At 33.8% G+C, this 26,052-nt stretch overlaps 1 protein-coding gene across 1 annotated transcript; it reads right to left on the reverse strand.

The window, feature by feature from the left end:
- Positions 1-8,752: 8,752 nt before the first annotated feature.
- Positions 8,753-23,216, reverse strand: LOC147386877 (C18orf8). Its single transcript, XM_086422717.1, is given in 16 exon segments — positions 8,753-9,231; positions 11,664-11,843; positions 12,038-12,146; positions 12,875-13,374; positions 13,498-13,572; positions 13,972-14,307; positions 15,746-15,833; positions 15,961-16,070; positions 18,106-18,259; positions 18,782-19,041; positions 19,528-19,574; positions 19,577-19,764; positions 19,874-19,940; positions 20,054-20,155; positions 21,822-21,891; positions 23,040-23,216. Coding segments are annotated over 12 exon segments (2,154 nt in total). The 5' UTR covers positions 19,695-19,764; positions 19,874-19,940; positions 20,054-20,155; positions 21,822-21,891; positions 23,040-23,216; the 3' UTR covers positions 8,753-9,054.
- Positions 23,217-26,052: the final 2,836 nt, after the last annotated feature.

Consider the following 26,052-nt stretch of genomic DNA (forward strand, 5'->3'; position numbering starts at 1 on the left):
TGATGGTGATAGAGAAGAATTGAGGATGGAAAATATGGGTGGATTTCATTTTCCCACCCATATGAGTGGGAAAGTGAAATCCATGATTTAGTGAACTTTTTGAATGGGGTGGAAAATGAATTTCCATTTCCATATGCAATCAAACACTTGAAAAATGTCATTTTCCATGGAAATTGATTTTCCACCCTATTTTCCATGTGCAATCAAACATACCTTTAAAAGTATTTGTAGATATTTCTAGTTATTTAAATTCATAATGTCATGAAATTAATTTATCAAAATTTAAAGGCAACCATAATTAAGGATCCAGACGTCCTTACCTTTCTATTTAATGCAAAGGCACATATGTCATTGAAGGTTTTATTTGTAATTTAAAATATTAATTAAAAGATTTTTGTAAATTATATGGTAAAAAAGATATTTTTATAATTTTAAAAATTAACAGTATAATTATAAGATTATGGATTGTAAATTTTTTAATTTTTTATCAAAATGTCTTTGATTATATTGAGTTTAAATGTAGAGGTAGGGACATTTGTGAGATTCAAATTTTGGTGTCAAACCTCTTCTACTCCGCCATCTCTTGCTATAATAATAAAGAAGCTAATTTAAAATCTAAGTTGGCTTAAAAAAGTTTGATAAATTTGTGATGTTAGATTAGAGAAAATAAACAAAAAAAGATGCGAAATAAAATAATAAAATAAATTATGGATACCATAAAAAAGATTACTATAATATTGAAATAAACAAGGCTTGTATTAGACACAATAACCTTGAGATAGATTTCGCCCTTGCAATGTGTTAATAGTCTTTAGACACTTGTCTCCTATGATACAACGCTCCACACATATGTACAAAGCAAAACTCCTAGTGTACACATATAATTGAATTTGTACTGTGATTTGTACTCTCAAAGACACATGACATAAATCAATCTCATGAAAATAAAATGGGGCATTATGCAAATAAAGAAAAATCGAAAAATTAAATCAATGAAAAGAAAGAACAAATGAGAATTTATAAAATTAAAACTGTCTCTTTGGACAATCACAAAGAGTGGTGAAAATATCACTTATAAGTGATTATTCGAATAGACACTCATGTATGTATAAAGTATGTTTCAGTTATGACTGTTCGAACGTACACCTTTGTAAGGAGATTTGCACCCCTCTTGCGCTCGTATCTCATGCACACATACGCACTAAAGTTTTTTAGACCACTGGGTCCAAATCTGTTTTAGAATTTATGGGCCTTCATGTACACGTAAGCTTTATCCATATCTCTTTCACACTTACTACACTATGTTATAACTTCCATATAAGATTTACACTCTCTAATTATTTTTATCTGATGTAGGACTAAAACATTTACACCACAATTTAAAAACATAACCACCTTCACCTCCACTTCTACCATAGTGGTGTGCAACAATTATATTGAGATCGATGAAGATTCCTCAAAATATATATATATGGGTCACGTTCAATGGCAAACTTTTTAGCAAACTTTTTGGCAAAATATTTTTCAAAACATAAGTTAGAAGTTTTGGAATGGGCTGATTTTTGGTGAGGATGATCTCTACGGTGAGGAGATCATCATCACCAAAAATCAGCCCTTTTCAAAATTTCTAACCCCATCAAAACAGTTTACAAAAAATGGACGGTCCACGATTTTTCAACTTGTAAACATGGGTTAGAAGTTTTGGAATGGGCTGATTTTTGGTGATGATGATCTTCTCACCGTAGAGATCATCCTCACCAAAAATCAGCCCATTCCCAAACTTCTAACCCATGTTTTGAAAAATGTTTTGCCAAAAAGTTAGCCATTGAATGCTACCTTTTATATATATATATATATGACTAGGTTTTGGTGACTCATGGAAAATGACTCATTATATAACACATGATCATAGCCATACAAACGCAAAATCCAACAATTGGGATTTGTCCTTAGGATAAGTATTACCAAGATATACATTATTGAGATACGCATAAATCACAAACATTGGATTTCATGTTTTCAACATCTCGGTCATGTGTTTTTACATCAATGATTTTCCATGATAAAATGTAAATCTGATTTTCATGTTTTGTAACATTAATTAAGATTTCCCTTTTAAAAGATACCTAATGCCATTAATTCATGATAACAACCCTCTTTAGATTAGTTTTGTATTTTAAGGGAAGCAACTTTATAAAATTTTCCTTAACAAATTTCTTATCCTTAAATTATGATATTGCCCAACACTTATTATAATTAAACTTTTCTAAATATTTGTCTCTTATTCCATCTTACTTCTTTTGTCTTGTCTTTCAAAATTTTAAAACTACCATATCTTCAATAATGGGTTGGTTTGCTATGAAAATGGTAGGGAAAATTACTTAAAAGACCCTCGTGAAAATATATTTTTTCAAAATAATCCCTAACTTTTGCTCGATAATTTGACAGGACATTTTGTAAATTTTTTTTTCTTGATGGTCTCTTGTTATTAGCGAACTCACCGTTTTTTTTTTTTTATATTGTTAAGTTCACCACTTTTTATATTATCAAACTCAACTCTTTTTTATTTAGTATTGAGTACACAATTTTTACAGTCGAACTCACCACTATTTACTATCGAGTTGACCACTTTTTATTTATTGTCGAACTTGAATTCTTTTAATTACTGTCGAGTTCGGACATTTAAAATAAAAAATGGTGAACTCAACATTGGTAAAACTCACCCATTTCAATTTTCGAGTTTTTTCAACTAAAATACATGGAAAGATCAACTAAAAACTTGAGATAACGACCTATTTACATGATTTCAACCTGAAAAGAATCATTCTTGATCGATTTTCATAAATAAATAAAAAAAACTAAGAAAAAATGTGAAAAAACCCTTGAAAATGACATCTTCTTATTTCTTAAATCTTTTCTGACGGAATAGAGTCTTCAAAACTTGATTGAGATGTTGAAAATCTAATTTTTGGATGAAAACGATGAGTTTGAATGATTAGGGCATTCAATCGCGAGAAAATGTGGGAGATGAGGTCTAGGACCATTTAGAAAGAAATTTTTTTTAATTAAATATCCTGCTAAGCTATCATCGAAAACTTAGGGAATATTTAGAAAGAAACCCTTCCGCAAGGGTTCTTTAAGTAAATTTTCCAAAATAGTATCATCCATAGAAAACAACTAAAAACACCATCAACTTCTCTCTCTTGCTGAGAACCTTTAATTTTAATTTTAATTTTTTCTTCAACATTTCAAAACTATTCAACATTGTCTTCAACCTCTTGTAAAAAAATTATCAATTGAGATTCAACAATTCAGAGAGGGAGAATCTCAAGGTCAAACATTAGGATAGAAACTTTTATCCTACGATGTTTAGGAGAAAAATGGAGAATTTCAAGGTTAAACATTAGGGTAGATACTTTTTCCCTAAAATCCGGGGGAGAAAAAATCAAATACTTTTTTCAAGAAGTTGAATACAAAGATATTTTCTATGATTGTCCAATTACTCCTTCATGAAAGGCTAATTTGTCAAAGGCTATTGTCAATTTCCGAAGAAATCTCAAGATTTCAATAAAAATGGAGGGATATTGTAAAATTAACATACGTTTTGTTCATTATTATTATATGTTCTTTTACAAATTATTTGCCACAACTTGTGATAAAAAAAAATAAAAAAAAACTCAAAGTGATTGACATGGAAAAGGCACCTCTCTTGTGGCCAATCTAGATGATTATATACAAAAATAATTGGTCCAGGATATCTACGACAGACCTCCACGTGGCAAAAAATTCCAACATCATAAAAGAATCTTAGATTGTAGCTATAGAAAACCTTTTGACTATTTTATTTATGATAATTCAGTTTAGATATTAAAATGAAATAGAAAAGGGGGGTTGCAATGGCTTTTTCAACTTATATTATTTTATTTTATTTTATATATTTTTTAATATCTACTCCTGTTAGGAAAAGCTTCTCCACCAACCACGCACTGTAATGAAAAGGATTCTTTTTGTCTTAGGGACAGCTTACCACTTTGTTTTCTTTCCTTAGGTAGGAATCCAATATAAAAGTGAAAAACTCCTATATATCTACCCATTTCAACACAAATATTGGCCCAAGAAAAATTCATAAAATTCCAACAACAATTAAATAATGTGTGGAACAGTTCTATATCGACCCCACATCCATGTGGCACCCAAAAACATGATCGAACGCCTCAGATTGACGTAGAGTACAAAATTCTTAAATCTCTAAGTAAATTTAATCTAAAAATCACGAACCCTAGAGAGTTGATGTGTCATTTACGCTAACATAGCAATCCATGTGACCCAAATGAGAATTATGATCCAGATTTGGGTCGGATGAAGTATATATCTGAATTCTTATCGAACTCTATATCTGATTATCCATATCCGATTTTTTACCTACTTTTTCTAAGGATATCTATATTCGATTATTTATCCAATTTATTTATTTATTTATATTATCTGTATCGGACTTGTACCAAAATTTCCAGCGGATATCTAAGTCAAATGTATTTACCTCATTGTGAAGATGATGAAAGAATCATAATTTTAGGTTATACATATATCATATTAAAATGGAATAAACAGATATTTGGATCGGATAAGGTAGTTATCCATATCTGACCCTAAAAAAATTTGGATAAATTAATTAAGGATAAAGTTACCCGAATCTCAACCAGATAATAAAAAAAAAAAATTTATACCCATACCCAACTAACTCGGGTAGGATGAATTGGGTAAGCGGATATTATCTGACCCATTGCCAATCTTATCTAGATCCTACGTGATTCATCGATCAATTATATATACACATACATATAAAAGGGTTGTAAGCCCCACCTCTTGATGGGCCCATTAAAATTAATTAGTTATATTAAAATATGTTGCTACCCACTGATACACTACTGGCCAACTTTAAGTAATATGGGGTAGGGGTTTACCTGTTTTGAATGTTTGTTTAAAGAGTGATTGAGACTGTTCAACTAGAAGAAGTTGGCCATGGTGTAACACTCTGGCCTCCAAACATCACTATTTGTTCCAAGCCCATCGAAAGCGTATAGTTTTCTAACTTGGTGAGCCATCTCGAAACTCAACTCGATGGAAAATTGAGTTGACTCAATATATAAATTCTGAAAGAACATATTAGTGAATTCTTTTATCAATTCCAAGTACAATATCATATTTATTGCAACTTTTTATTTTTCTCGAGAAAAAAAACCTTAGCACATCACCATCCATTAAATATTGATGCCTAACAGGAAAGCCAAAAAGTATAATTTGGTCAATGGCCTTTTTTCAATGATATTTTAAAGTTTTGGTTTTCAAGCTTTAATCATGATGTGTGGGACCTAAATATAATTATAGTGTTTGTTGGGAATCAGATGGCTTCCATACACATATAATTATAATATATATATAGTTGGTATTAAGAACTATTATATTTTAAGCAATATATGGTGTCTATGTGGCATGCATTTATTGGGAGAATAAACACATTGGGCTGCGTGCAATTAGAAAAATGACTTGATTAGGCGTCCGATGTATTTTAAACTTGAATCAAACACATGCCACCTAGACACGGTTCCTATCCTATAAGAACATGATACCGTATGTGAAACTAATTCTAAAATAAGTTAATGATGCACATTCAATTAATGAGAAAGATTTAGATACGATTGATTTAAAATGCTAATGTCAGTATCGCATCAATTTCCTAGCAATCCTACATAATCTACCCTCTCCCCAACCCCCAACCCCAACTTGAGGCACATCAAGGGGCCTATGATCTTGGTGGGTGGTGGAGGGGGAGTGACGTAGTTTACTCCTCCCTTTACTAAATCAAAGAGAGTCAAGTTATGTATAGATGTCACCCCATCAAATGTAGTAGGCCCTCCAACTTTCGGAGGGCCTACTCCAGGTGGGGTTAGAAAGAGTTTGCTCTTCCATTTGTTAAAAGGAAGTTAGGTTTCATTATTAGTAGTGGGGCTACAACGTGCTAGTGCACGAGGTTACGATAAGTGTGATTTTATTCTTCCCATTGGAACAATAGTAAGTCTTCACTTGAAAATGGGCCACAAATCTCATGATTATCTCTTTGTTGATAAATAAAAGAGATTAGTGGCATATAGGTGTTCCATTTGAGTACTAAAATGATTAAAGCAATGGTTAATAATCAACCGTGTGAAAATTGCAAAATTCTAATTACTTAGACACATTGATCAAGATAATTATTTGTTTGTAGGTCCACCAAGAGACCAGCCTCTAAGGTTAGGAAAGACGTTATCTAATGCCGAGCTTGAAAAAATAAAAAAATTGTAATCGTTGAAGGCTTGATACTTCAACCTTTTAAAAGCTTGGGAATCAACATTGAAACCGAGACCTTTTAAAAGATCGAAGCATTGAGACTCGACCTTTGGAAAAGTATGAGCATTGAGCCTTGACTTTTTGAAAGGTCAAAGTGTCGGAGCTTGACATTAAAATGTTGAGCCTCGATGATTTTGATGCTTTTGAGCTCGAAATAAAATATATCTTTTCAAAATATCTATAATGCATATGTTATGACCGGAAAACGTATACTCGGATCAAATGATACAATTAAATCTTTAAAAATACGAGTATATCATTATCTGTTTGTCATTCATTGTCATAAATCATTAAATATATCGAAAATTACATTAAATCTTTGAAATTAAAAGTATATCATTTTGCATTCTTGATTCATGGTAACCAATCCTCCAGGTGGGTCGTAATCATTGTGCAAAAACTCAAGTGAGAAAATGGGATGAAGGAAGTCTAAGAAAATATAATTAAGAGAGGGTGATTTTCAAAGAAAACACTTGATGAGGATATTTTGGTCCAAAATTAGGTTTTACTAAAGCAAATGGTCCATTTTGATCTATTACTTCTATTTTAGGTTGTTTTGGTTATCAACTGACAACTAACAGTCTTGGGATTTTTTTCCCAATTTTTTTATATTTATAATTTAACATTATTATTTTCTCTATTTAAGATTAAAATTAAAATTTTATTTTAAAACAATTTTTTATCATTGTTTGCACTAGTGAGACCCAACCCCTTTAGAGGAATCCAAAGATAGATGTTTGGACTTTGGAGTAGTTTACCAACTTTTTCTTTTCTCCCCCCTCCTCTCTCTCTCTTTTTTTTTCTTCATTTTTTCCCCTTTTTGAAAAGGGTTTACTAACTTTGCTTTATCTTATAAGTTTCATGATGCCAGGGGTCCCTCCTCTCATCTGTTCATTATTCTAACTGTTGCCTTGGATCCCCAACTCTTGTTTTTTAAGTCCCACTTTAGGTTTCTTGTTTTTGTACTATTGCTTTTGAATTTTTAATAAAGAAGATTAGATGTTCTGCCCAAAGTTTAAAACTTGCCCAGAGATAATCTTGTGATTAGGAAATATTTCAAAATAATGCAAAATATTATTAAAACATTCAATGTTTCATTCTAGTCTCGATTGAAAACAGAATGTTATGGTCGAAATTAATATTCTAGAAACTCTGAATCATAATTTTAAATATTAAAATCAATAGAATGGGCACAGTCGTCCATTTTCAATCTTTTCACTCATCCATTTGAACATCCTCATTTCTATTACTAAGACAAAGTCAGATAAGACGGCTTAATACCCCATATTTGTTTTTGCCGGAAGTAAACACTAGACATGATGAACGTGATCGGCCAACACGACTAGCACGTTTGGTGCATCATGTTTGAAGTTGATTGCCAATGACGCTTGACTAAATTGTTACCGAAAATCTCAATTATCATTAGATTGACTATCGCTTTTGACAATTAGTTAACACCAAATCTTTGGAATAAGGTTTTGTTATTATTATTGTTTGTTCAACATATATCACATAAAATTATATATCTACGATTTTCAAACTAAATCAAGATTTATATATTAATAAATCATAAAAAAATAAACCATTGATAATGACCTTGATCAAGAAAGCCTATTAAGAAACTGTGGATCTAAACTTATGGATTAGAAGTAGTACGTCCCTCGTTATATAAGCACACCTCTTAACATATCCTCCTCATCATGGGCTTAATGTGAGGGGACCGTATCACATGATTTTTATATGGATTTATATTTAATTCTTCGGTGATTTACATGTATGAATTGGTTGGCATTAGCAAAGTTAATGTGGCAATAGAATCTCTCTTAAATAATTATAATTTTCTATTATAAGGTGAAATAGTATATGCTGAGTCTCAAAATCTTATTATTATATTAAAAACAGTTGTTTGAACTATTAAAATTTAATTATTTTCTATTAGAAAATAGAAAATAGATTTATAACCAAATTTTCCGAAGAATTCATGTTACTTTGGATCCATTCTTTGGTCGTGATGTTAATTCAGACTTAGTTGTTTGTAATCCATATAAAATAAGATTTCATGAATGAGCATCTATTAATCACATTTCTTTCTTAGGGGTCGACCCCACAACCCATAAGAAAGATCTATGATGAATCAAGATTTCCCATAAAATTAAAATTTCAAGGTAACTAGCATTTCTATGAAGCAACTAAGGACTTCTATGTCACCATAGTGACCAAGTTGGGGTTAACTAAGTAAGTTGTCAATTTTTAGAAAACTTCACGATTTAATAATAATAATAATAATAAAATCATGATTTAAATGCGATTATGTAAAAAAAAAAAAAATCACAGATTTTTGTCACGTATATCACCAGTTATAGAATACTTCAAATGGCTTCTACCTACCAAATTATAGTTTATCTAACAAGAGACCTGAGCAAACAAGGAGACTTTATGGCATTCAATTGTGATTGCTGTTTAAAAGGTTGCAAGTGGTATCAGCCGACCATCAAAATGCATAACTACCGATAGTAGAACATGATCTCGACAAAGCAACGCTGTTGAAGTGATTTCAGTTCTCCTTTTCTTTTCTTTTCTAGGGTAAAGAACAGCATAAGAGTTTCACGATTTAAGGCTTTTTTTTGCATCCTCTGATATTGTAATCTTTCCTAAGAAACATATGCCTTAAGCAGCTATGGATGAGTTCATCTCATTTAGAATACGGCAATATGCAGTGTGATCTGCCGTATTCTTAAAGCCAGGAATAAAATCAGAGAAGAACCTTAAAACTGATGCTAGATGTTGGGGGTCTTTGGAAGCAAATGCAGCTTCGAGAAATAATGACGGCCGGATTGTAGTGACCTGCAATGCCACCAACTTTTCTGTTAGTTTTTTGAGCTTCAAAATCCCTATAAACATCACAGTAAATAATATGTTTTTCAAAATCCCTCCTTGACTGTAAGTCAAGGTTGACAATTGAGGATGATCTCTATGGTGAAATCAGCTGATTCTAAAACTTCCAACCCTATGAAAAGAGGTCCACAATTCTTTAACTTGTAAACTGGGGCTAGCAATTTCAGAATGGGCTGATTTTTTTTGCATGGATGATCCCCTCACCATAGAGATCATCCTCACAAAAAACCAGCCCATTCCAAAACTTTTTGCCGATATAAGACAAGACACGTTGTCTACGGATCCCGACCCTATATATGTATATATTAAATGCTCCTCTAAATACTCAAATTAATGAATCAAAATTTGGAAGAAAAAAAATCAAAATCAAAATTTCACTGTTAAATCATCAAGAAAAAGCAATGTTGACTTACAGTCAAGGGGGGGGGGGGGGGGTAAACCTAGTATTGCATTTGGCAAAGGGGTGAGCCTAATATCACCAATTTATCCAAAAAATACTGAGTCATTGAGCGCCAAGCACTGAGGTCTTATTTGGGTGCGGTGCTGTGGGATAAGGCCTAGCTAGACTTCGTAGCTATCTATAAAAGTGATCATGGAGCATTTTTCCGGGAAAGATTGTGTCAGTTCTTATCATGAAGCTAGTTGTGCCACTATAATACATTGATTGAAAGAAATCGGAGAGTTTCTTACAAACATTTAATTGCATCAACTGTTCTCGCCTCTATATGATCATTGAAGGCACCAAATGCAAATTCACATAACTAAAGCCTCATGAAATGATACTCAATTCGATAGAGATATTCTTTGGGACCGTAGTGGAAAACTATTGTTCGATGATGCAGGTGAATGTGTGCCTAAGACTACTCTCCTTCATGACCTAATGGGAATCCTTAAAGGACTTACAATAGGAGTTGAGAGAGGTATCCAAAAAATTGAAGTGGTCTCAATTTCCAAATGCACAGGGACTGCTAAAAAATCATGCTAGCAGATGGCCATGGCAAACAAGATTTCGCTTGTGAAGCATAGAACTAGCCCTAAAGCTAAAAGCTAAGATTTAATACTAACCTCATGCTCCCTCCTCCTCCAAAAACAAAAAGTTAAGACAGGTGTCGGAGGGCTGTCAATGGATCGGGTTCTTAAGGATTGGATTTTTATCAAAACTCTATTAAGATCCAAACCGATCCAATAACAATCGGATTGGGCCAAACCCGATTCGATGCACAAAATCTAAATAAACTTCATGTAAGTATATAGCATAATTTATATAATTTCTAACATTTTATCGGAGGGTCAGGATCCATCGACTCCTAAGAATGACTCATGAAAAAAAACACATGATCCCAACCCTTTAAATGCAAAATCCAATGGTTGAAATTTATTCTCGAGATAAGTATATCTGAGATTTGTGTTATCAAGATACTCATAAATCTCAACCATTGGATTTTGTGTTTAAAGGGTTGGATCATGTGTTTTTTTCAGGAGTCATTCTTAGGAGTCAACGGATCCCAACCCTTTATTGGCTCGGGAGATGATCAATCCAGATCCAATCCAATAAGATATCAGATTGGAACCTTATTGAACCGGATCCTTATTGGAATCTGAATCATCGACCCAGACCCGAAGTTATCAGATTGGAACAGATTGGATTTCGGACCTGATCCGATCCATTTACATCCTGATCATACTACCAAATACTAACAGTGAATGCAGCTGAGTAGCTAGATTGATTGTAAAGATGTGAAAATTCACCCATCCAAAAAATTGTGAAGAAGTGAAAACGTCAACAAAATAACTCTGGGAGATTGTGTGAAAAATTGGAGCTAGGTGTTCATTGAAGCAAAGGGGGTCTTTTTTGAGGATCTCTTGGGGAGGTGGGATTGGGATTGTAATTGTATGAGTAGATCTTGATTGCTCTTCTCTCTCTTTGTTTTCTTTTGTTGTTCTCTCTCTGGGGTTTTAGGTTGTCTCGACCGCCCCCTTCAATAAAGAATGTTTACTCATAAAAAGAAAAAAGCTAACAGGAAGCTAAACATCTAAACTAGCAAGAAAGGTTGTCATTCCATTTCTTACAAGACTAGGGCAAAGAGCCTTGGAAGATAGGAGTATAGGACCACTTTCAACTCAAATTGAGTATTCACCACAATTGTAATCCAACCCTTATGATTATAGCAGCAGTATGGTGAATATTATCCCTACATCTATATGTTCCGAATTAGCAACTATGAGAAGCTCGGCAATGATGTTCTGGATGAAATCTAGTGCTGATAACCGGAATTAAAATTTAAATTAACCTTTAAACTCCCGCAAATATAAATGTTACTAAACACAAGGTAAAAAAAAACGCATCATTTTTCCAAAAGGAGAATGTCCATAAAGATCACCTTATTCTTCCTTGCATAACGTAAAGCCTCAAGATAATAGCCATCTTGTACGAGTAGCAAAACATAGTCATGATGCAAGGAGAGCTGCCTTAGCATTTCCATACCCAACTTTCTTGTTTGGAAATTCTGACGACCAGACTCTAAGAGTTGCAATGCAACTTCTTTTGAGGGCTCTAGTATCTGCATGCAGCAAAAAAATAAAAAATAAAAACCGAAATAAGCTTATTTTCCCAAAAACATTTCCACAAACCCTAGCAAGTAGTCTGGCTCAAAGTGATAGAAGATGAACATATGCAATTCCATTCCTCATCCAAAGCACCATGTGTTCCATCATTCCCAAACCATAAACACTTAAAAAGAGTTCATAAACAAACCTTGTTTACAATGAACAACCCAAGTTCCGCATATCGTTCACTGCGGGCTAGAAGTTGTGTGGTCATCACATTCAGATTCGGATGTACTTTAATTTTTTCTGACCCAGAACTGCAATGATAGAAACAAATTATTTCATTGAAAACCAAAACAGAATGATGGCTGCACTTGCACTGTAGGGTTTAAAATGGGTTGGATTTAGTTCGGATCTGAGTATACCCATATCCAGATTGCCATCCGCCTTGGATCCTACTAGACAAACCATATCCGAACCATTTTGATTTTAATCCGGATCCACCCCGACCAAATTGCTTGATTTGGGTTGGATCGGTCAGATAATTCCAGATAGTTCAACATTTTTTGTTCTGTACTTGTTTGTTAATTGCTATACGATTCTATTTTACCATCATAATCCTTTTATTTTATAAGAATTAATGTTATAATAAAGTAGTACAAAAGGGTATTTTGAAAAACCTAAAAAATACAATTTTCAAAGGAATATATAATTCGGATTTATATGGATATATGGATAGATCCGTATCCGACCCTGATCCGACTTGGATCGTGGGACAACAAACCATATCAGATCCATTTTTTTATTCGAATCTAATCAAAGGACCTAAGCCTGCTAAATTTGGATTTCGATTAAAATCCAACCCATTTTATGCCCTAACTTGCAATCTAAAAAATTAAAGTTGAAATTTCGATATGCAACGAGATCTTATATAACTTATGAGGAAAGATATCGCACATTAGTGTCATCGCATTGTGTTCCTCACATTCTTCTAGACTAGATAGAAGTTACACATTGATGGAAAGAAAATATTAAATTGTATTACCTGCGAAAGTACTCAACAATGATAGCAACTAAGTAAGAAGGGTCTCCAACCATCTCGTCCTCAACAAGAGCAAAGACAAAACTATACATCTCATCAGGTGAAATTGCTGCGGAAGTAACTTGAGACTCCTGAGACTCAGAAACATCAGAGTCCAGTGTTTGAGATTGAGACTGTAGGGATGACTGCTCAATCTCACCAGAATTTCCAGCATGTAGTTCTAGGTTTACATTCTCTTCACAATCAGAACAAGTTGATGATCTATTAAATGTAGAAACTTTTGTAGGATCAATAGATTCACTATTGATGTCTCCAGTCACAGATTGTCGAGGTTCATCAGCCACGGTCTTCTGATCTCCCACTGATCTTCCGTGAAGAGACATAGCCATTTTCATTGACCGAGAGTAAGAATTAACAAGTACATCTATTGCCCTAGAAACCATGGCTATAGGTCGTCGCTCTAGAATTAGGGTGCGCATGATTGCCAAGCTCAATTGTTTAGCCTGAAATGCAAATCAAGTAGACAACATCGGTGAAGGGTTTTATAATTAAGAATCTCCGCACTAGACACCTTTAAATCAGACACGGGTGAAGTGGAAATAGTACACAAATATTAAAAATGGTACCTTATTGGATTCCAACTTGCGCCGCTGCAAGAATTCAAGAACGGAAGGCACTTCGGAACTACTGGCAGCAATAGCCTGGAGGCAGGAGAAAGTCATGCTTACAAGAATCACATATTACATCTAAATAAGCCATTTGTTAACCAACCAACTACTCCAAAGGATCAATCTGTTGGAGAGGGGGAGAACTATGAATATAAGAGGGTCACGGAGCTTAACTGGGGTATGACACACCCGAAAGAGGAGGAAAATATACACTCAACACTTCTGGAGTAAGGGTGGAAAGAATCGACCATGACTCATATAAACCTAGCGTTCTCACACTATGTTAACCAACCAACTACTCCAAAAGACCGACCTGTTGGACAAGGGGAGAAGTATGAATATAACAGGGCGGGGCTTAACTGGGGTATGGCACACCCGAGAATGGAGGAAAATATACACTCAACACCACACAAAATAAGGACCGTAACTCACCTCTAGGTCCAAATGAATCCTCCATAAATTACCATGGGTGGTATCACATATAAGGTCAGGAATGAGGAAAGCCCAGCCATCTCCATAGATGATTCCGTCATGATCACTCATTTCATTTGTCTCTGTAGGGACCATATCTTTGCCACTCGTTCGAGAGGAGGAAGCATTAGCCCTGGGCAAACCCCTCAGTAGAAGAGGAAGGGGAGCAGATATTGGTGCTCGAGAATCTGAAAATATGTCGTACAATATAACAACTTTTGCATCCACTTGATGAACAAGAAGTACATTATCAATCACACTGACTGCAATGTTGCTTGAATACATTGGTAATGAACCCTGAAATGGAAATCAACATCACAATATGAAGCAAAATGTACGCTGGCAGAAAATTATTCCAAAACAACGCCATTGTCTTGAAATTGCACTAAGATGATCAAATATATGTTTCTGAGAGTAATTAATCAGGCCAACTAATTCCTGTACAAAATGTTTTTTTATTGGAAGTGTTCCCCAAACAGATAGGCAAATACAAGAATGTAAGAACAAATAAACAGAACAATTTTCAGATGTGACAAAAGCAGGGAATTTTTCGAAAAAGTGTAAATATAAATTTTTTTTAATGAGTTCAGTAACTAGATTCTGGCGGGATTTGAACTCAGGTCCTTCTTTTAATGAATCCCATCTATACGTAAAATTTCATTAAAATCCAAGAATAAAAGAAGGGCAGTCGAGAAGACCACTCAAATAGAAGAAAATAAGGAACAAGAACTACAAGCCAAAGAGATTACAAACCCTTTCCATCTAACTAGAAAATCCCCAAAGAAAAGCCTCTAAATGCCTTAAACAGCTTACACCAATAAAAAGAATAAAAATCCAAGAGAGAGAAGATAACATCCTGCATAGAATGCTCATTCCCTTCGAAGAAGACACCATCATGGTTTTTATTTAAGTACGATGACCTATGAGTGTATTTCATGCTTCTTTTTTTTAATCAATTTCTTAAATTTCAATGCAACATTCCTTAATTTCCACAATATTTTTAACAAATTTCAAAAATCTTACAATACTTCAAGTGGTGATAAAATGAAATATTTACATGGAATTTCCATTTCCAAGATAACTGAAATTGAAAAGATCAAGATATAGAACCCTTGTCTTCTATGAATTGAGATGCTTATGCTATATCAATTGGGATTTTCATAGGTATTTAATGAGGTGCATGGGGTTCAGGACTTTGGGGAGAAATAGATTTCTCGGATGACGAAGCATATGTCTTCCCCGTCTCTCTATTTGGGTTAATAGAAATCCAGTAAGTTTCTTTAAAAGTTCTAGAGGCCTGAGACAAGTCAATCCTTTATCCCCCTATGATGGAGGTGACCCATGAGATAGGGCCACTAAGGGGGAGGGCTTCATCGGATACTCTGGGCTATGAGATGAAGGAATTAATCATGACATTCATCAGTTGTGATACAATATAAAAGTAGATATAAATCCCATGATTTCACCTCTTAATTGGTGGAACAATTAAGATTGAATGATCCACAACTAGATGGCTCAAATTTCAAGTTTCAGCTTAGTCATTTTCATTTTTTATAAACGAGCCATTATAAAAGAAAGAGTTTGCTATTATAGTGAACAACCCTATGTGTGCTGTTTTGTGCCCAACAATCGTATCATTATTGATATCTATTCAGTGCAATCGACTAGAAGATTCTGTGAAATTTGGAAAGGATCAGACCAAATGGACGACATAAAAATTTGAGCACAAATTTACCTGTTGTATAACAGCGTCACGGTAAAACCTGTACAAGTGGAGCAACATCGCAACCCTATCAACTTGCAAGCAGTATATTCTACCATAGCTGTGAATATTCACAAATAATTTATAAGAACACTTTCAATATGTTATATTACAAAATTAAAACACTTGAAATTGAATTTGGCAAAATGGAATTTTATCAGCTAAAGAAACTCAACAGAAAAGTCTACATTGTAACAATATGCACATCTTCTATAGCTAGGACAGGTTTCTCGTTTGCCTCAGCTTTGGCCATTGCCATCTCAAACCGTGGCAAGCGAATGATTCCTCCAGATGAAAACTGAAATAGAAAAAAATAATAATGATTGAGTTTAAACTAGTAAAAGGACATGTGAAATGAATCACATTTGTATTATGCTGTAACTTAGAAAAGAATAAAAACTATCTGCATTGGACAAACTAAATATTTATCAAAGTTGTAATCAACACACATGAGGTTAAATATGCCGCCAAAATCAATGAATCAACTGCTATTTTCCACATTATATCATGGGTGGTGATGCCAAATAACTGTGCTTTTTCTACAATGTTTTCAAGAAAAAAAAGTGGTAAAAATCAATATAGCACACTACAAAATGGTTCTATCACCTAGTGTTTCTCATTGGAAACTAGAGAAATAAAAAACTTACTGACAAGTACTTCTGAGATCATGGGCCTTTCCATTGAGTTATTAGTTAGATTGCATGTTTATTTAGTTTTATATTTAGGAGGGCCTTTTTTTGTGATTAAGGTTAGTATTTATGCTTCTTTTTTATGTTTTCTCAGTCCATGGTTATAGTACAAATGTTTGAGGGAAAATAAATAATCATGTCTTCTAGTAAATTTTCATAGGCTGAAAATTCAAAGGAGATAAAGTCACGGGAATGGGACATGGAAGGTATTTTTTATTTTGTTATATTTAAGTTTTATTCGCAGACATTAGATCTTGACATGCTAATTGGATGGCCGTGCTTTAATTAGGGTTTTGAATTATATAAACGGTTGTAAAGAAAATTATTCTAGATTTTTAATACGATGAGAGATTGACTAAAATTTACAAGTTTTTCCAGATATTGGATGTGTGGTACGAAACCATGGATCTTCTTGGTGTGATCCAAGGTAGGATTACTTTTCTTGGTGTGATTCCTAGGTAATAATCATTTATCTTCAGCTTCTCACTCTCCTTGATCATCTTCTCCAATTTTTTCTTTTATTGATTTTTTTGTCAGTAGAACTTACCAACCAGAAATTCATAGCCACCATTTTCTTAGCCAAACTCCTTCGAAATCCCAATTCAATCATCAATAAACCCTAACCCACCTTCCTATTCCTACTCCACAAAATACAGACCCATATCAACCCTTTAACCTTATTACAACATATCTCTAATTGCAAACATATACATTTAGTCTTTTAACAAATAGTCATTGGGATTGTTGAAACCTCCACAATAGCCAATTAAACTCCTCTGAGCTGAAAACATTTTCTTGATTGGGCTTAAGAAAACCTTCACAGGTATTTAGATTAAGACCCTAAGTTAGTTGGGAAGTCCTATCTTCCTTAGGATCCTCATTTTAATATTTGGGAGTAGCCCTATAAGATTGTAACTTAGCTTAGGAATCATTTTAATTGCTTATTAGATTTTCTTTGATAATCTTTGGTAGGATTAGTTTATTTTATGAATTTTATTGTTCTTGGTAGTTATTCCCATCTATCTATAAAAATAAAAAAAACATCATCTTAGGTTAAGTTTGCATCATCCTGCATCACTTACCCAAGAAAATAGAAAGCTATTGGAAAATAAGAGATAGTAGTAGTCTAATTTTGTTATTTCTATGTTATTTCTGTGTAAGGACATTTATGTCTATTCACCTATGTAAGGGCATATATGTTCATTCACCTTTTTTTTATTATTATATATATCTGCCAAGCTCTTAATTAGAGACTTGACAATTCTACAATTCTTCTAAAGCTAACTATCTCCTTACACCATAAGTTATGTGAATATGAGAGAAAAAAAAGGAGGTGAAGTCATGCCTTTGTATCTAGTGATTCTATCCTCCAAGCTGCTCATTTTGTTCCTCTCTCTATAAATCCACTAAATAAAAAAAGAAATATGGAAAAAAGGATACAGCCAATTTATTGATGGATTCCTTTTGGACCCGCTGGCTGATATCAGTTCAAATGCTTAGTCCTCTTGCACGTTCAATCACGAGTTAATGTGGATAATACTATAGGATACTGAGAAAATAGTAACTATTACAGCTGAGTCTTGATAAAAAAGGATATAACAAAATCTTAGAAACCTTATTTCAAGTTGAAGCTAGTAGCTGTACCTGAAATCCAGAGAAAATTTTGCACTGCATTCCGGAAGCAAGAAGAGCCATCCGACTTTCATGTGTGTAAACATACCAGCTCACATTTAATTTCTTTGTCTCCACCAGACGGAGTGCTTTCAGCTCACGTTCATAAGAAAACAAGTCCAGTCCACTGTGCATCAACTTAACATCAATGCAATGAAATAATGGTGCATCAACTTAACATCAATGCAATGACATAATGAATGGATTGATTGATTGAGAGAGAGACAAAGAGACCAAATATTGATCAAATCAAAGAATAAGACTCAGGTCAAGGGGGCATATCCTCAGTTTAAAAACGAAGGAGTATCTCTAAAATTGACAAAATCTTGGGATTTCTAAAGTAAGGGTTATCTCTAATATTGACCAAACCATGGGTGCATCTCTAAAATTCACCAAAATGACCGTTAGGTTCGTTTCTTTTATGAACCCACAACGAACTGAACCTTGAACCAGTTTGTGGTTTGCTACCATGTTAGCAAACCTGATAACATAGATCCGATACACTATTTTTGCTTACAGATCCAAAAAGAAGGGTGAGGGGGACTTCCTGTTAAATGTTATAAGATGTAACAACACCTTCAAAAAAATCCTTTTAATATTAAAACTTCACATAAACAACTCCAGAGATTAGAAGCTTTTTAGCACATACCTAGTCTTGACAAATATAACGTCACAAGTTGGGTAATCTGTCCAGAAAAATCCCAGTATGCTCTCAGATTCAGGCTTACACCTTTGAATGAAGGCCTCCCCAGTTTCTCTATTTCTGAACTGAATCTCATGATCTGATCTTTGAATGGCTATGACCTTTTCATCTAGAGAATACCGAATAGAAAGCACGGGTCCTTCATCTATTGAATCAATTGTAGGGCCAGTATGTGAAGCAAGTGGAGCAGTTTTCCATGCGAAAACCTATAAAACCCTCACACATGTTGGACTTAGTAATGTTTAGCTTAACCTTTAGAGCAAATTACCAAAACAGAGAATGAAAACCGAATAATTCCCAAACGGTGCACTATTAAAATTAATTCTGAAAATGATAATTTACCGTTTTTGGAAATACCTTTTTTACCAAAACGGTAAAACATAAAATGAACAGTAATTTCTACATTTTTCATACCAAAAATGCTCCTTTTTTATTTCTTCTACCTTTTTACATTTTTACCCTTCACATTTATCAAAACCCAACTCTATTATATAATAAAGATAGGAGGGTCTAAATGTAAATTGAATACAAATTAAAAGAAGGGTAATTAATTTGTATTTTGGGTACAAATTTTAAAGAATACAGCTCATTTTATTTTTTACCGTTTTGGTTAAAAAAACTTATTTCTGAAAATGGTAAATTATCCGTTTCCAGAATTAATTTGAAATAGTGCACCGTTTTGGTAAGTTTACCTGATCAGATGTAGGGGAGAGTAGTAATTTGTTTCCATCATCATAAACAGTCCTCTCAATCCAGGAATGCTACATCGTAGGGGTGGGTGTTGAATATAAACATGAGACAGTGCGCCAGATCCAATCAAACCAACACTAGGTTGGGCGTTTGATGCTTTTCCGAACATATCTAGTCTTCTTGTATTTCGTGTTGAAAGAAGAATACTATTGTAGTCAATCTTAAATCCTGTTTATGAGCTTCAAGGCCATAGAAAAGAAATGCAAATAAGTGAAACAGGGAATACATGAAAGCTTTCGATTCAAGATAAACGAGAATAAGTTCTTTATCAATTGAAGAATGCGATACCTTCTGGAATTATGTGAACCTTGGTAAATTGAGAAAGAAGATTTCAATATTAAGCCCTTCCCCTGAGCTATTAAGCAGCATAGAAAATTGTTAACAATGCAACTAAAATAGAAAAGAAAGATGCTTCGATGTTCTTTTTCTGAGAAATATTAAACTATGGTCTGTATCAAAATATAATACCACATTCTGCATGCATGTTTTTAGTGCAAGAAACTCCTTCAAACACATATCATGTTCAACTTCCGGAACCTTTGCTGCAACACAACTACCGTAATCTTTTGCCTGCATTGGTATTATAATTAGAAGTGAAGAAATGCAAATCACTTTTGCCAGCAGAACTTGGTACTTATGATGCTGAAGTAAAAAATGCAGACAAAATGACACAAAAAAATATATAAATATAGGTTGGGATCTGTTGACTAATGAAGAATTGACTCAGGAGAAAACACATGATCCTGACCGTGTAAACACAAAATCCAACTACCAAGATATATTCATATCTCCATAACACACATCTCGGAGATACTTATCTCGAGGATAAATATCAACCATTGGTTTTGTATTTAAATGATTAGGCTCATGTGTTTTTTCCACGAGTCATTCTTTCATGCCCTAAGGGCACACATTAAAGTGCAATAAATACACCTAGGAAATTCATTTATGAACCAAAAATGACCTCAAAAAATTCTTTTTTTTTTATTATCAAAAATACCTCAAGATGCTTATTCCCAAGGTATACTTATTGCACTTTAATGTGTGCCCTTAGTTAAAGAAAATTTTCAACATACAAAATTGCTGATTTACATCACTCTTATCAAGACAAGCTGCAGCACAAACTTCAGGTACAAGACAGCTGAAGTGCTCTAGCAAGATCCAGGCAAAACGAGATTAATGGGGTGCATTTGTTTTGCACTAGCACCCAATCAAATCCCTAGCTATTGCGTAAAAGCTGGGTTTGAAGTGTACAAACTCCCAAATCTCTAATAGATCTATCCATCAGCAGTTAAATATTAAGGATGCACTAATCACTAAGTCAAACGTATGACTCCATATATGAATAGCCTACATAAGTAAGGACTCAATGCCAAGAGAAGAGCCAACAAGATTTCGAACATTATATTTGGAGTCAGAATAGTTCATAGTGTCATTTAATGGTATTGACTTTGTTAGAAATCACCTCTAAGGAGCAATTGAACCGAGAAACCTATTGAATAGCAGGAGATCCCACTGACTTAACTATTAGGGGTTTCGACGGTGATGAAGACCTAGGCCCAAATAGCTATTTTAAGGTTTCTTTAAGCACAATTGGGACGTTATTGGTGAAGAGTTCATTAATGTGGTCCAAGATTGTCATAATGAAGCATATTGGGATTCTTGTACCAACACCACCTTCATCTCCGTAACTCCCAAAAGCATATTGGGATTCTTGTAACTCATTAGAATTACAGAACATGTAGAAGATCATAGTGAAGACCCTCATTACTAGTACTTTTTGTTGTTTCCTTCCATCATCTCTCTTGAGCAAGGAACCTTTGTTAGAGGCAGGAATAGTTTCAATGGGTCCATGTTGCTAATGATTGCATTGATTCTTGGAGAGTGAAGAATATCCTAAGGGTCGGTTTGCAATATTGACATCACAAAGGCTTATGGTCTCATTAATTGAGGTTTTTTAGACTACTAGTACTTTCTAGGTAGTATAGCCACACAAAAAAAATTCATTATCTTTGTGAGAAGATCGCATCTCTCATTATGAGCTTGTACACATACTAATAGGACTATTGAATTAGCTATGGCACCCAATGCATTTCAATGTATCAAGGAACCTTAACCAAGGCAAGTATTTCAAGTGTTTAAATCTTCAAAAGCACATACAAAAAGTGACGTGTTCTAAACTCAATTTAAAGGGACATAGGATTGAACTTAAGTTGGTTGAAAATCATCGACTAACCTGGGATGCACAATTTGCCAAAATTTGTTTGAGCTTGGAAGTGGTGTTCCTCTCTTTCATTTCCCGATAACTGAAAAAATAGCAATCAATAACATAGATGAAATCACAATTTGACATTTCATATGCACACATGTAATATGTTTTTCTCCAAGATTGTTTGCACATATTTGGAAAAGAATGATTGAACATTTACTAATTACGGAATATAAAAATCAAGTCACGATCCAGTACAACATCCCATTCTTATAGATATGAATGGTGTCTACGAGGCACATTTTGATTGGAGAATAAGAACTGTGGGCTGCGTGTGTGACTTGGTTAGGAGCAGTGCTTTAAACGGAATTTTTTTTAAGTGGGCAGCCCGTTTCAAAATTTTGAAGGAACCCTCTCCATTCAATTACACGTAGCATTTCCAAAGAGGTATTTCAAATTTTGGTGGAAATGTAGGGGCGTGAAATAAATTCAAAATACCATGTGTCTTGTAATGAGGAGGGTTGCTTTCAAAAATTTTAAGCGGGCTGCCGCTTCAAAGTCGGAATCATTTTAAGCTCCAATTAAAGCATGCCACATAGACAACATTCCTATTTTATAGTAATGGGGCACCTTACTCGAAATAGTGGTAGCATCAGTGATTTTTTCTTTCGCATTGAAGGGTTTTCCACGTAAATAACATGGTGTGTTGTCAAACGCTTCATCTCCATTTATTTTGCTCACAAGCATGTTTTTAAGTGCAGTGACAAAGACACCAACATAGAAATTTCTACCATTTTGAAAATACTAAAACAGCAGAAATTCAAGGAATTTTTTTTAAAAATAGCTTCCATATAGAGAATAATTCACCCATAAAATTCAAGGAAAGAAAAACTGAATTGAAATGAAAAACTTAATTAGAGAACCCCCCCACGATCCAAAACATCTTCACTGTACAGAACTAATGATGAGAACCTCTTTCATGTAATCAAACGACAGATGTAGATTCAGATTTTATTTGTTTTATCTTTTAATAACTAAGGTTTCAATTGAATTATCCGATATGATACCCGATCAAAGCCTACAGGAATAGAATTCAATCACACTTACAGTAATTCCAAAAAGAAAAAACCCTAATTTTGTAGAAAAATTAGGGTTTCTTCAGATTATAAAGAAACAAATAGAAGAAGAAGACGAAGAAACATAGAAGAATTCGCTCTGGAAATAAATGGGAAAAAAGAATAATACCTTCGAATTATTAAATCTTGTCGATGCTATATGTGAACTGTGAAGAGAAGATGAATAGAGGTTTGTATGTAAAACCAATTTACCAGAACGCAGAACCTTCTTCAGAAAAGTAACTTTCCAGAAATTTTTTTTTACACCAATTCAAACTCCACGTTGTTTCTGCCTAACAGTCTTTTCCAGAAAAAAGAAATTAGTTTCGGTGCATCTACCTGCCCAAAGACTACTGCCTATAATTGCCTAACAGTCTTCTTTAACTCAGGACGTGTTTGGAAGTTACAACTCCCACCTTAAAATTCTAATTGATTGTTTGATTCACTAATTTCATAGAGTTACAACTCTAAGAAGGTCCTTAACTCTCATTTTTAAAAGAATTACAACTCGCACCTATGTGGGTGAGATTTATAACTTCAGGTAAAAGTCTTTAATAGTAAAAATCAAATTGAAGTCTTATAATCGCAAAAATCGAGTTGACTCACCTGAGTCATCTAGTATATAAATCATTCAACCCACTTTGCATTATTTATGATCTAGATTTCTATTTAAATAATTATAATTTTTTAATAAAATAAGATGATTAGAATAGGATATAAAATGGGTTGGATTTTATCCACAATTTGAATGATTTGAATCTGAATCCGAATCCAAATTAGTATGTTTGGATCCTTGGAGTAGATCTGAAGAAAAATATGTGTCGGATATGAGTCCCTTAACTCGAGTCGGATTCATCCCTATATCCGCCTAGATCTGGATGATATATTGCTTTGAAAATTATTATTTTTACATTTCAAAATATCTTTTATCTACTATTTTATTATAAAATGAATTCTTAGAAAATAAATAAATTATAATAGTACAAAGAATAATACAACAAATAGAAAGAAAAAAAGTATAAAATAAAAAAATGTTGAACAATCCAAAATTATTTGAACCAAATAGAGTAATTCGGTTGGGTCGGATCCAAATCCAGATTTACTGTAATCAACATGATTTGGCCACGGCTTTAACTAATAAGATCCAAATCGAATTCGGATATGGATTCGAATAAGAAGATCAAACTTGAATATGGATATACTCATGTCTGACTTGAACCCGATCCATTTTGAGCCCTTGATTAGAATATGTTTCATCACAAAATCATATTTATTTAAGATAATAAATATTTAAATCATCAAAAACTAATTAATTTTTAAAAATATATAAAACTCAACTGACTTGGTTGAATTTTATTACCTATGATAATATTTTCCAAGTAATAGAGGAGTTGCATTGAATCTTAGTCAAATGCAAGAACAATTCAACGACTGAATTATTACAGGAAACCAAACATTGGACTTCATTCACTTCTGAGGCGATGTCATCTTTCTCAAATCTTTGCTCTTCATGACTAGAAGTGCCTTCGCTTCCACTTGGTGGCATGAAACAATGTGGACTTCTACGTATTATCCTTGAAAGAATTTCTTGGGCAAAAACTCTAAAAGAGTGATTGACATACAGGGAGGTTGTTGAAGAATGTCTTCGGGATTTGCAGGTGGAACTCGAAAGGTCTTTTTTTATTATCCTATTTTTCTTTTTTGATACTAAACCTACTTTTGACTGTCTACTTCTTCTTGGCTTTGGATTTGGAGGAGCAGGCACGTGTGAAGGGCGTCATTTTCGACAAGTGACAACTGTCTACCCTTCGTTATCAATATAAGATGACTGTGAGATCCTTGAACTTGAGCTAAGCCGAATGAGATTGATGTCCTTATTGAGGTGAAGTTGGAAGTGTGACGATTTTTCCTTAACTTGGAAATGCCCCCTATGTGGGATGAATCTTTTCAATGCCAGATCGTATGGAATAGGTTATTGTGGGGGAGGTGAAACATTTGTGAGTTGGGAAGACAGGGTCCGTGTTGCAAAACAGACTTGATAAGGGTCATAGACACAAAAATCTAAATGTAACAGAAGTGACAACATTTTTTACACAGTCAAGTTCAATTTTTCCTTGACGTTCTAGATTCATATTTTTTCCCTTGAAGACGAAATATTTTTTCAATTGGGTGACTAATCACCCAATGGTAGCGATAATATCTTGGATCATTGTCACAACTTTTTACCTTAAGTCATTTAAACATTGAGAGTTCAATGAGTTTCAACTTGATGAGTTTTTCAAAGATGCCTGGGACGTTAGCATCTAGAAATGGGTATTCTTTCGCCTCAAGCTCTTTGAGAGTTTTCTAGACTTTTCCTTTGACTTGTGTTGAATCAACTTTTTGATGATCTTCTCTTCTCTTACTTGTGATCTTGACAGATTTACTGGTGGTGGTGGACAAAACTTCTTTGGTTCTAAAGGACTTGTCATCATTTTTATTTTGTTTTTGAGGCTCATTCTATCGTGGAGTTTGATGAACAACTATATTCTGCTCCATATTGTAAACTCAAGTAATTAACTCTTCAAAAGTGTGTAGCTTAATCCCTTTCAAGATTTATAAAAGTTGCCAGTGTATCCCCTGAATACACATCTCAATTGCGGATGATTGATAAAGTTGATCCATGCAGTTGAGAGATAGATCTCTCCAACATTTGATATACTCGATAACTAGTTCATCTTTTTTTTGTTTGATAACAATGAGTTCCACCATACTTATCATCATTTTGGTATTGTAGAAGTGGTCGATGAATATTCTTTCTTGTTGATCCCAACTATCTATCGAGTTGGATTCCAAGTCAGTGTACCAATTGAATGCATTTTCACGAAAAGAATGAATGAATTGTTTCACCATAAAGTCGTCATATGTTTCGACGTTGTTTGCAAATTTCGATGAAATGGACAATATGTTGTTTTGGATTACCCTTTCCTTCAAATTGTTGAAATTTTGGTAGTTGGTGTCTCGCCGTAAGATGCATTTTCTCAATACATTGAGAATAGGGTTTGGAGTAGACCAACAAGGACTATGTAATGTCCCCATATTAAATGTGGATGGTGTAAGTGATCATTGCCTACAGTTATTAGATGGAGAATGAGGTGACAAAT

This window comes from Akebia trifoliata, chromosome 14 (assembly GCF_017979445.1).
Source record: "Akebia trifoliata isolate Shusen 1 chromosome 14, ASM1797944v1, whole genome shotgun sequence".
Classification (NCBI taxonomy): Eukaryota; Viridiplantae; Streptophyta; class Magnoliopsida; order Ranunculales; family Lardizabalaceae; genus Akebia; species Akebia trifoliata.